A 13,356-nucleotide genomic window follows, 5' to 3' on the forward strand; every position below is an offset into this window, starting at 1 on the left:
CGATATTTACCGTGTTCTATCGCTCTGAGGATGTTACAGACTTCAAAATTTCTAGCAGGACTTTCCACGCGAACTAGGTTGTCGTTCTCTTCGACTGTGCTGTAAGTTGCGCCATCAGACTTTTGGTACAGGTATCTATGACACACAATGTCAACCCAGTTACAATCTTGTCTGTAGTACCGTCAACTTACCTAGCTACATCTTGAGCAAGAGGATAGCCCACCTCACAAAGGTTATCAAGACTGTGATGTACTTCGCACGCATTCCAACAGGCCGCACAATTCCGAGCATGCATTTCGAAATGGTAGCATGCCCGAGTTTCTGCGGTATTGGCTGGGCGCGAGAAGCTGTCTACGGGATCTTTATCAAAGCCGACAGCCCCTTCGACAACTCGTTTGCGCTTTCCCTGCGACATATTCGTGCGCGCAGACTGCTTCACTGAAAGCAATGAGTCGCTGCAATTCCTCTCCGATCCTGCCCGGGTGCTCTAGCAGATCAATCCGTCGTGAGATTTCCTTAGACACAGCAATATGCGAGTCTCAAAACCACTAGCTATGCTAGCTACTTTCGTTGTCCAAGAGCGTTGTAGATGTTAAGTGAATAGGACCAGAGATGTATCCACAACTCATCTGTGTGTCTCTGGTGCACACTAGGCTGCATTAAATTCACCCACCTCATGCAAGCCATCTACTCAAATCACTGGCTTATACGAGCAGAACAGTAATCTTGGTAAGGCACCGCCTGCTCTGGGGGAGCCTCGACGACAGGTGCGCATGCGAGCCTTACACTATACCGCGCGCCTGACTCACCTGCATGCATCAGATCATCTCCGCATTCACCCAAATCAACCCCATAGCAAATGTAACGTCAACATGCGCCCATCTCCCCAGCATCGCACACCGATGACGGCAGCGCCGGGCGCCAGTTTGCCAAACGCCCCATACCGCCCGACGTCAGCCGTCCTACCAGTGGCGAAGAGTCGTGTGTGTCTCGCCAATCTCCGTTTTGGGGGCGAGATTGGGGCCTCCATTCGACGCTCAGCGTTGTGCGCTGTCCAATATCGAGGTTCCGTCTGACGGCAGATTTAAGCGGTCGTGCCGACATGCACAGCATGCGAGATCTTACGGGTAGCCAGTGCCGCTCTGCTGCAGAACCAGGTGTCGGCTGCAAGACTTACATTGCTTGCGCAAACGTGGCGTGAGTACTCTCCCGCGCAGGGGGGAGGGGCTGCGTGTGATGGTACGCTGTATACGGAGTGGTCTACTGCCTTCACGAGATGGATGGATCTCGCTCGTGGGATGGCCATGCGAAACCTGATTGCGAAAGCGGGAATAGTCAGACTCGACACGTCGGGAGGTACAGTTATCGTCCACCAATACTTGCTGTCGCCTATCGCGCCTTCTATCTCAAGCAACTACACGTGCGTTGTGTCACCCACCTATTACCCACCCACCTTCATTTCCACATGGCGAACATGGAAGGTAGGAATAACAAATCATATTATGGAGCAGCTTTTGGAGGACCCTGCATGGCCAGTTCGTATCGGAGGCCCTTTTGCAGCGATTCGCGCGAGCCGCGTTTTGCTCGCATTCCTTCGATTCTCAAAGTCGTCTCGGAACAGGAAAAGGACCTTTGTACTTCGGCTGCCGCGACGCGAAGCTGCGTGGGATGAATAGCATAATGTGCAAGGTAGTGAAACAGAGAAGGATGGCTGAGTCTTCAGTCGTGGCCAAGCTCTGCGTTTGCGTCCTCGATCACACGAAAGGTCGTCGAACGTTACTCTCTCATCTCATTCGCAACCGCACCACATGCTCGCGGATGACGCGCGCCCGGTCAACGGGCGGGTTATAACGGAAGCACGGATCGGAACGTCGAACGACGCACCGAAACCCAAATCCCTCTCATGGTTTATTCGCCTCGACATGCACCCACACGGCGCCAAGAATAGCATGCCACCACATGGTCCCACCTCTTGATGATGCGTGTGGGGAGCTCAACGATTGGCCGAAGCTTAACCTGCCTTGTGAGCGAATACTAAACTTTGGCTTGAATTTTTCTGATTGGCGGGATTGGCTTGCCTTGCGAGGGTGCGAGTAAGCAAGCGATTTGACATCTTATGATATGCAGCGCGTGGGCCGACTGAGTTGCATCCCCGTTCCTTGTTGTGTGTTGCATGCTCGCAAAAGGAGTTAGCATGCTCACGTGACTGATCCAAGAGCTCGCTTGCTTGTCACTCCTTTACAGGGCTTTGTCATTGCTGACATGCATGGGCCACGGCGTGTTGCACCGCGTGGCTTGCATGGTTGGGCTCTGAGTTCAGCGTCCTGGGGAAGGCGATGCACATTTCTGACAAGGATAATGCTGGTGTGATGCATACGTGACCCGACAGGACGGTTCGGCGTTTGGGCTAGCTGCAGCATGGAGGGTGGGTACGTGCGGGATTATAGAACTGGCGAGCGTGCCATAGGCGATGCGCGACATGCGATGCAAGATGCGATGCTGAACTCGTTGCGACTTTACTATACCTAGGCACTTGACCCGCTCCGCCGGCTCTCGCTGGGGTGAGACACCTGAGTGGACGCATTTAGTTATGTCTGACACGACTCGCTGCATATTGCATGCCGCCGCTTGAGGTTATTGGCAATTGCGCCAGACTCCATACGTACGTTGACAACCGATCCTGATGTAATAGGATTCATATCGGTTGCAAGCTGCCTTCAATATGTGCTACCGAGGACGGTTGGGGAACTCGTGTCGAAGCGCAAGAGCTCACGATCATGCATGTAATGGAGTGGGGTGTGCAAGTCTTGCCCCACAGTTCTGCAGATTCCTGGGCGTATTCTAGTTGCGAAGATCAATTTTGCGCAGTAGGATCGCCATGTCTTCTCGAGTCAAAGAACGTGTAAGGGGTTTATCGCGAACACATTCGGCAGGTGCGAAGAATTCAGTTTGAAAAGAGCGCCGTGCGATATTTGCTTTGTCGTCCTGCAACGTAAGGCGAAAAGACCATGTAACCCTCATATGCGCCAGATATACAAGGCCATCGAGTCAGTCGTACGATCCGGTGAGAATTCCGCTCATGGCCCGCTGTATGGAACAGCATCGTCGTGCAGTAAAGCAAATATTACATGCAGGCGGAGGAGCGCGATGTCATCGCGTGACAAGATGAATCGATAGAGGTGCACAAATAAGTCTGAGAGAAACGACTTTGGCGCTGTGCAGATCCAGTCCCATGGAGACAGCCCCTATGGCGTTGTATCGACATGGCAGGAATATGCGGTGTGAACTATAGGTACACGTGTCGAGAGTCGGTCATCTGGATGTGTGTGGAGTCCCTCTAAACCGCGGATGTATTGTGCTCCCACATGAATGGACCCGTTATGCAGGTCAAAAAGACACCAGCTGCAAGGGATGCAAAATGGGGAAGTTGATCCGGAAAGTGAATTCCAGATGCCCCCATAGACTCTGCAACCAGCAAAATGAGGTTTCTTGTGCCGTGATGCTGAAGCAGAAAAACGAAGGCACGCATCGGCAGTTGCAAGCGACCGAAACGTGCTGACAAAACCCGAGGCATCTACACTCGCGGTCGGCCCGAGTAGCGAGAAGTATTCGGGTAAGCACAGCAAAAGAAGATCATGAGCCGGAACCGCTGCAACATGCGCAGTCTTACAGCCTTGTCACCCGCCGCAGAGGTAAACGGTGAGCAAGTGTTGATCCTAGACACAGAAGCCGGCGTGATTGGGTGGATCTTTGTCCCCGGTCGCGGCATGTCATCAATCAAGACCCTTGTACGACGGCGGCTCTGCCTAGGTAGTTCTTCCAGATGCGTAGGATCACGGGTCAAGCGGCTGGCTCGTGGGTAGGCTAGGTTGCATCCTTGCAACGCATGCTGCAGCTTGGAGAGATTTTTAGTGCTGCTCTTTGCACGTCCACCCGCATCATCATTGCGAGTCAGCTTTACACCGGATGCTGGTAGATATAGCGTTCGCGGATGTGATGGCATCGAAAGTGGAGAGATGGCGGTGAAGGTGTTGCGTGCGCGCTTCGGGGGCCCGGCAAATCTGAGATTAGGCCCGATGACGAGGGTGGTGATCAAGAGCCATGTCGTGCATACAGCGGCACAGCAGCTAGCCCCTAAGTATGTCATCGTGATGATTGGCCCAGACGCCCAAGTGAAGAGTCCAATGAGTAGCGCTCTGGACAATTCGATTGCGACATCTTTCCTGTTGTTGTGTGGGTGATCCTGGTGTAGGGCTAGTAATCAGTCGCGGTGTTTGCGACAGCCAACTTGATGTTGCTGCTCGTATGTCCTTACATGCTATGCAAGCACCGTGGCACAACAAGATTTTACTGCCTGGACAGACACTGTCAGCAGCATCTCAGTCTCTAGTGTCGGGGAGAACGCCGTCGATATTGTATTTCTCCGGAGACTTCCCCATCGAGGCAATCTATGGCAGGCCGTCTTCTGTCAGCTTGGAGCGGCTTCTGGAAAACGATGAGAACCACAATTTGGCCGAAGGCGGTATATTCGTCCCTTGATCGCTGTGCGTAAAGAAAGGCGTGCACAAGAGCAGGATAGTTCATGGCTGGACCGTGCGGAAGTGATGTTATCATTCGGACCGTTTTGAGGAAGGTTCAGACTACTGCGAGTTGGGAAATAATATGGTGTGGTATTATAGACCATCGGAGAGGTCCCAGGCAACGTTGTCGATATCGATCCTATGCCCAGTCTACCCAGAGTCTGCGGCCTAGTGTTTAAGTTGACAGAAACACGGGCGTCTGTTGGAGTTTGGACCTAGTGACCAACAGTGACGGGCTGTCAATAGACCACCCAGATGACGAGAAAAGAAATTCTCTAAAAGGCGCTATAATGCCGTACATAAAGTTCCGGGCAAGCTCGAAATATGGTGCCGAAGAAGCCAACGGACCGCGCCGGAGGCGTCTCCGTTAGCTGACAAGCGAAACACGGAACTTAAACTTTGGCCAACTCACATCTTCCTGCTTTCCAGTACAATGGTCATGTGGCTACCAACCTGTCTGACGGGATTTTGGGGACTCTGTCTAAACTGATTCGTAAAGGTGTTGCGAGCACGAGGCTCTAGTCACACACGGGTCTGTGCGCCTCGTGGTAGTCTTTGCGGTGAGTATGCAGCACCAACGTGTCGCGTCTGGTGACACTGTTAGGTGCACTACTATCGCCGGACGCTTGTCAACAAGGTGGAGCCTTTCATGAAACCGTGAGAATTACAATGACACACTCGGGAACACTCACCTGGAGAGCCGGAGACCGGAGAAGACCGCCGACCTACCACTATGGTAGTCTCGAACTCAACATCCGCCACTTCGGATCGCTTACCTAGAGTGAGTTTTAAACTTTCGACGGGTGTCTTCACCAAGGTGCGACAAGAGTGACGCATCTGGTATGATGTGATGGCGCCCGTCCGAAGACCCTTTAGTGGTCAGCGACGTCTGTGAAATTGAGGCTGCACTCGGAATGGCGTCGGCCTCGTTCGCTAAGGCGACAGCCGAATAAGGACTTTTAGATTCTGGAGGTGAACGTCGGCATTACCCAGTTCGTCATGCCGTATCCGAAACTCAATTTTGATTATCGCCTGATTTCGGGGAACATAGCAGTCGAGTTGCATCGGTTAGGTGGTCTATGATACGTTGGGCGTGAACGTCGCATTAGGGTTCAGACGTGCCGGCTGTCTCGCCTGCGAGATCCCGAAGAGAACGGCGATTAAATGAATGTTACCATGGCTAGTACCATTCACGCGGAAGCAGTTCCTAAGCGGCGGTTGATCCCGGCTTGTGACGGAACAACCCTCCAGGAACCATCATGATGGCAGATGTGGTGAATTTGTACGGGTCGTTTGCAGCAAAGCGATGTAGTTCGATTGTCCTTGGTATCTTTGAGTAGGCACTCACATCCACCATGTCTTTTGCTGAAAGGCGCACATGAGGTAGTACTGTACATGATGAAAGCGACGAATATCAATCTTGATTCGATGACAGCGATGAGAATTATCCGTGAGGACAAGAGATTCTATATGCAATTTGGTGAAGACCGATGATGGACAAAGAACGAAAAGAGCTAGGGTATAACGCAGATATGTGCTCGCAAAATTGCAGAAGCTGGAAACAACCACCCAAGCGATATACATGCATCGTTGACACATGCTTGAGAAAGAATGTAAATAGAAATAAAGTGGTCGACGTGCGAGTGCAAGCCGAGTAATAATGTTGTAGGCTGATCAAAGCACCAAAGCATCCTCTTCAAGGTATGGCCAATTGTCTAGGCACGGTGCTCGTATCGACGAGCCTCAGGTGGGAAAGAGTCGCGGTAAGCAGCTTGTTTAGGCGCAGGATGGTGAGGACCTGTGGTTTGCGCCTGTTGGTGCTGTGGATACTGATGAGGCTGGGTAGTATGCTGTGCAGAGTGATTTACAGGTGCAAAGGTGGATGCAGGATAGCCATGTGAGTCGTGGCTGGAAGGTGCCTCGGCGTGGTGAGGACCAACAGCTGGATGGTAGCTACTGGTTCTCCTTCGAACGTTGCGCTCTTCCTCGCGAAGTTCCTCTTCGTAGTCGTCATACGAAGCCTCTGAGCCATGTCCAGTTGTAGAAGATGGTGCGCGTGACGGTGCTACCGAAACACGCCTCAGCCGAGGCGACGGCGGTCGGGTGATGTGGCGTTCTGGATGAGCTTGCATGGCAATCGATCTCCAGTAGTCCCTCTCAGAACGGTAATACTCAGCATCCTCGTTCGAGTCGCGGACGCTCTGTTCTAATCTCGATATGCTCATGGAAGCCTCGCGCTCTTTTTCCTTCCTTCTGGCACGGAAACGTGCTGATGCGCCAGCGTTACGCCTCCTCTTCTCATCGGCGCCTTTGGATGCGGTTTGTGTTTCCACTTGGATGTTGTGCAAAGACCCGTCCTGGCTCTGGATTGTCATGAGCTGAACACTGCTCTGGTTGGATGGGGCCATGGCTATCATGCTATTGCGTTCACTCTCCATGGACACAGACCCCTGACGGGAATCGTGCACTGGGGTGTGTCTACGCATCTGGCCGTATGGTCCCTGAGTGCTGTGGTTGTCGTACTGGCTCGACGCAACAGAGGCTGGCTGGCTGTAAGGTGAGTACTGTGCAATTGGACTGGCACTACCGGATTGAGGGAAGTTGACGCTTGGTCGACGGATCTCAGTACGCATCATGTTCGGCGGGGGAGTAGGAGCCGTAGGAGGGAAATAATGAGGGCGGCCGCCGGCAGGAGGTGTAGGTAAAGCCGGCTGGATTGTCATTGATTCCGTGGGACGTGTACTTGCCGTTAGGAAAGGCGATTGCTGGGCATCGATGGTGCCTGTGGGTGGATTTAACCTGCCGAGGTTGTGATTCCTGATCGACTTCTCGGGATATGGAGGTCGGATCGACGGCCGTCCCGGGGGTTGGAATGGCCTAGCATGCTGTTGTCCTTCCTGTGTGGATTGAGTGGAGTCGACACTATTGGGTCGACTGATGGAGGGCAGACTTTGCGAGTTCTGTGTATCAACGGGTGATGGCGAATCCATCTGAGAGTTGCTACGCTTCAGACTTCGTTGCTGTTCCACCAACTCGGCTTGGGGATTAAGAATGGAGTGGACTCCGAAAGGGTTTCCATATCTTCGATCCGAGGGCGTGGGTGGGGTCCTGGAAAGATGGCGAAGGGGTGGCAGGGAGACAGGAGGGTTTGCCGAAGCTTCTCGCGGGCTCCTGTAAGGTGGCTGCATCGGAGGATAAGACTGGATGGGCGACATCTGTGGGGTTGTTCGCGCTGAACGGGTTTCTCCTGCCGGTGGGTTTGACATGGAATAGATATCGTCAGAGCCCCCTTGGCCGCCCTGACCCGACCATGGGCCGTCGGGCTTTGGATCGTTGTGGTACGGCGGAGTTAACGAGTTCTGAAAACGTCGTGGATAATGAGGGAGAGGGGCCCTGATAGCGGGGAGAGTCTGAGTAGCCAGGGTGACAACGTTGGTTGGGTCGCCTAGAAGACAACCCAAGATGCGTGGAGGTAATGTAGTGTCGAAGGAGGCGAAAAGGATGGTGGATCAGACAATGTGGTGGCAGTCCCAACGGTGTAGTGGCAGCACGAGGCGTGGATGAGTTTCCTAGTAGGGCAGTCGAGGCAGTGTGGGGCTGACGGCCATGCTATACTGGGAGTAAGCGACCAAGGCTGCAGGAACGAGGACTGGAGATCGGTAGCAAAGTGAAGCGATGAGGAAATGAAGCTGCGAGGCAACGTCGGGGGAACTGGTAAAGAGTCTGGGGGTCGAGATCTGTCACGCCCGCAATCGGCACAGGTCGCGCCAGGACCGGGTGTGATATAAGAATTTGCGGTGTAATAGTCGGAGGATGGCTGGCCGGGCAGCAAACCATCGAGGGTGCATTGTGCCCCTGTCGCGCCTGGTCCATGTTGCGCGAGGAAGGGCAGCAAGTACATCATGCCTTGTCGGCGGCTTTGACGACGCGCTAGGCGGTGCCTTGGGCTTGCTGGGATACGCTGGCAAGCTACTTGCGCACGTCTTGCGCGCTACTGCATGTTCGACAGTGAAGATACGCGGAAGCGGAATACACACTAAGCCCCCCACCGCAACAACGCGCAGCTGGCGGCCAAGTAACGACGTCGAGGTGGCCTGCTGGCCCAAACTGACACAAGCGCACTTTGGCGGCCGCGCCCTGCAGCCCCCAGCACTGACCTGCGGGAGACTGTCCGGAAAGACGTCCTGTCATCTCATCTGCAGCTTGCCGGCGGCCCTCCTGCACCTCCATGGCGAGCCGTGGCTGGCTCGCACGCATGTCCTCGACCGCTGCTAGGGCCGGTCAGGCCAGCGGTTGCGGTAGCAGCGTGTGCGTGATGCGCACGACCGTGTCTCATCATGTGCCCCAGGCCATCCTTCCCTTGCCGCTCGCTGTGCAATGAATTGTGCACCTCATTTTGCTTTGTTGAGCCGCCTTATTGGCTGCCCGTCGCGCATTTAAAATCCCCGACGCTTGCCTCAGTGCTGCATATGCTTCGCGCGCTACGCACTGCACAAAAGGCGAGCCACAGCGTTGCATCATTGTGGCCCAAGACATCGATAGGACCACTGGGCGCCTCATCGCTTCAGTGGGTTGCTTCTTGTCCAGTACACCTGCATTTCCACGGCCAGCACCACTAACGTCTCGGGACGGTCAGCGGCGGCAACGCCTCGTCTCGCTGCGGATGACAGAAGAAATTAGCATGCCCACGCCATGCAGCCACCGAGGAGCGATCGCTTCCGCCTTGGAAAACGTGCGTGTCGATAACGTGCATGTGGACGTGTTGCAGTGGCCATGTGGGGGTAGCAGCAACTTGATGAGACGGCATGATAGAGATCTCGGTCTGTTGATTTGTATGACGAGCCTCTGAAACTCGATCGAATCAGTAACAAGGGAGGCCCTCGCCCTGCCGTCGCGATAATACTAATCGATATCGCCAGGGTTTGGGTGACAGTTCCCCGCGCTGTCGTGGGGGTGATTAGCTTGTGGAGCTGCAGATGTGTCCCAGCACGAGACTTGTGATCGGACAGATCGTCAGTGATCAGTTTCCATACACCAGTCAGTCCTGTATTGCGCAATTTGCGGCATCCTCTGTGCGAGTACTTTTGTGCAACGTAGCGTGGAGTTTGCGCCAGGCGAAACAGATCAGTAGGTTGGGCTTCAATTGCGTACCCCTGTCACATTGCAAATCGCGTCAGGTGTCGGCCTTTTGATCCTTTTGATCCCACATGCGCACGCCGGTTAGAACAAGGCTAGCTCAAGTTTTGTTGCGGCTGGTAGCTGGCGTTAATCCATGTACATTTCCTGCTTCTCGAACCTTTTCTATGACAATTCATTCCCAGAGGGCCGGTAACGGCGTACACGTTGCAGGACCTGAGACGATCTCAATGCGGCGCATGTCATTCCTTCTGGAGTCGCATCGAGATGGACTGGACGCTTGCGAGCAGCTGAAAAGTATATGTACCCCGAGTACGAGCGCATCAAACTCTGTGAAAGCCGTGTGCGACTGCCGGCATATTTGGGCAGTCTTTGAAGATCTGGAGCTTCTAGTAAGCCCTCGTGCGCGCTGACTTTGAGAGACAGGAGCAGTAGCTGGAGTCAGGGCAGCCTGCCTCGGCGCAAGCTGGACGCCCTCGTGAGGGCCTTGCTCAGGGATTTCCACCAAAAGCGTCATAGCTTGCGACCAACAGCGTGGTCCACACGGCGCCACTGATGGATCTCAGCCATCGGTTGGTTGATCCTCTCCACCAGTTTCCGGCTCCAGACTGTCGGTTGCGCAGCCAAGGCGATAGTTCAGGGGAGACCGCACCAGATTGTGAGGTCACGTCACACCTTCTGAGCTAATCACGGTGTATGTACACCGCACAGCCGCGAGAAGCGTTGGTTCCTGTTCCAAAATGCCGGAGGGTATCGCCAGATCAACTTAGAGGATTGATTCAGACGAGATGGAGTGGTTGACTGACTCGTAGTCTCGGTGCAGTTCACGAGTTGGTACATCGCGTGTCCGGTGAAGCTGGGTACTCTCTGTGCCCACTTTTCAGTTTCCCAACCCCACTCACTGCCACATACAATAGCGGCGGCACAACTGCCGCTGCCCTCCGCGGGCGTGTCGACATCAAATTGCCTTGGTTGACGTGTTGTGAAGCTCCAGCATAGGGAAGTGGCGGCACGCGCGTGCTCGTCGCAGCGATGGATGCATCGGCACTTGGCCAATCCTCCACGAAGCTTCGCTTGGGCAGGCGTCCAGTTGTGTCGAAGCGGAAGGGAGACCCTGATGGAGGCATCGAACGAGTGAACTGTCCGCGGATGCATTTTGACATAGAACGCACGGCCCAAGCTTCTGCACGGGCGTTTGGGCCTCTCCAATGCGCCTGCCCAGCTCTGCTCAGCAATCACAACAAGACGAACGACGTTGCTATCATGTTACAGATCCTCACAGTATACATAAACCTCCACCACAGATGAAGGCGGCATGTATGCAACATAAGCGAGATCCGTCCTGCAACCAACTGAACGGGCCTGCGGCACTCTTTTGTTTGGCCTTGCTACACAGCTCTCCTGCGCTTGCAACGCTTCGCAACCCCTTGTTGACGCCATGATCCGTAATTTAAGTTGTCCCGAGACAACGTCAAAATGAACAAACAATACCGGACATCTGTGGCAGATTCGTGTCGAAGCATGCATTGCGGGACTCGCTTCAGACGTTCTTTGTTACACAAGCAAACATCCACAACCGAGAACACTTTCAGCCGCCTGCACGAGGCCCAGTATCGCCAGTTCATTACTCGTATCGGCTTATATTATCAGTTGTATATCCCGGAAGCGGGAGATGACGTTTCTTACCCTGCAACGCATAACATATGAGGCGGGGGCTAATGTATACAGGTACCAAACGGGTTGCTTGATGCTCGATCGGAAATCCCTTTGTCTCTGCAATCTCGAACGGCCCTCTGGCTCGGTCTACATCGCCGCCAACCACTACAGTGAGCAAAACAATAGATGCCACCTCGAGACCTTGCCTGGGCAAACATGGGTTGGTGACTCGCTAAACTATCTTCTGCGTCAGGCTCACCACCCTGCACACCAACCCGCGCCTCCTGATTGTCCTTCTGATCACGATGTCTCTTTTCTTGCGCAAGCGCATATTCTTCGGATGCCTTTGCCAGCCAGTGTGCGGACCGGCTCAGATCGAGACATGACAGCGTCGACTACCAAGGCGTAGATCGGTAGATACAGTACGGCATTCAGGTGACAAAATGATGACCTTATCGTTGTCGAAGCAAGTCGCGGAGTATCGATCGCACACCACAGCTCCCTTTCGAAGGACGCGATACCAACACAAACAACCGTTTGCTCGTCCCAATCTCCTTTTGACTCATTATACACTAAGGCTGATGCAACACTCTTGGTAGCAAAAGATTGCATGCAGGTCAACTACAGTACACAGTAACGTTGTGATAAGGCCTACTTGGAGTCGACTCATGCATGCAAGATACTTGATCGACATTAGCAGATCAGTACTCCGAACTGCCCTGCACCCTGAACAAACGCTAGATGCTGCATAAAAGTTCCGGATAGCCGTGGTCGGCCTGACCGTGATGGCCGGTGCTTACTAGTCTCACGACCCTGTTCACGACGAATCGGTCAGCGATGATCTTTCGGCCCTATTCAACAATATTCGCGTCTCCGAGAGTACGGTAACAGCTCCCCCAGATCGAGCTGCCTGTTCTGTCGACCGACATGAACATGGGGATCGAACTTTGTCCTTTCTTGACTTTCGCATCTCGTTAGGATTTTCTTATCGAGATCAACACGAGATGCTTCAATGAGATCACACATCAACAATTCCCTACACGAGAAAGATTCAGTAACGAGGACTCAGACCCCGCTTCTGAATTTTCATCGCTTCACGTCTCATAAAAACCCCTACCGTTTGTTTAAGCCACCGCTTAATGACCCCAACCGCACCTGAGTCAGCGCTTGGGTGGGACACCGACGGCGATGGCAAGAACCTAGCAATGAGTTCTCAGCATTCACCAGCATCCAAGTTAGGTACACCTCCGCACTGAGAGGCTACTGAGAGGCTACTCAGAGGACGCGAATCCGAACACTAACTAGGTATCTCCCATATCTTTCTCATTCGGTGGGGCATAATCTATTTGTCATGTCCGATCTCATGCAAAGCAAACAACGTCCATCCCAACTCAAGACCTGCAGCTGATCTGGCACGAGAAAATTCACGCATGTACGCCAAATGTAGATGTAACGTCCGAAAGTGTTGATCAGAGAGGGGGAATATAGCACCAAGATAACGGCTTCCTAGCCATTTCGGGATGCGTGGACAAATTGCACTGGATCACTTTCCTTTGTCGAACATCCTATGTGAAAGTTCCACAGATCACACAGGTCTTCACAATCAAGGGCAGTCTGTCACGTTGGATAGGAACTCGCCGATGCAGTTGCACACCAGAGCGGCACAGCATCCCTCGTTCACTCCTCCTCAACCCGTATCCACAAAATTCGTCATCAGGGTCCTCGGAACGAATTCCTTCTCGTCAAACCGTTACGACATCCTCCACTCCACTCCACTACACAGACTCCTCAATCCTCAATCCTCAATCCTTGGATCTCTACTAGCCTGTATACGTTTGTCTCGCGTCACGTCAAGCTACACGTATAAGCGGCAGGTATACACGCTACATAAGCGAGAAGCGCGCAGGATGGGCTTCGGCGAGGACAATGCGCATCACCCCAAACTGCCATGTCCCATCGCGACGAAGATTGCACATCTACCATG

General features: G+C 53.5%; 1 protein-coding gene across 1 annotated transcript; it reads right to left on the reverse strand.

Moving 5' to 3' along the window:
* Nucleotides 1-6,295: 6,295 nt before the first annotated feature.
* Nucleotides 6,296-7,303, reverse strand: J4E92_005063 (uncharacterized protein; the record flags this gene model as incomplete). Its single annotated transcript, XM_051496447.1, has 1 exon — nucleotides 6,296-7,303. The coding sequence occupies one exon, from the start codon at nucleotides 7,301-7,303 to the stop codon at nucleotides 6,296-6,298; it is 1,008 nt and encodes a 335-aa protein (XP_051353167.1).
* Between the last annotated feature and the right edge of the window lie 6,053 nt (nucleotides 7,304-13,356).

This window comes from Alternaria infectoria (assembly GCF_024043175.1).
Source record: "Alternaria infectoria strain BMP 0036 chromosome Unknown scaffold_7, whole genome shotgun sequence".
Lineage (NCBI taxonomy): Eukaryota > Fungi > Ascomycota > Dothideomycetes > Pleosporales > Pleosporaceae > Alternaria > Alternaria infectoria.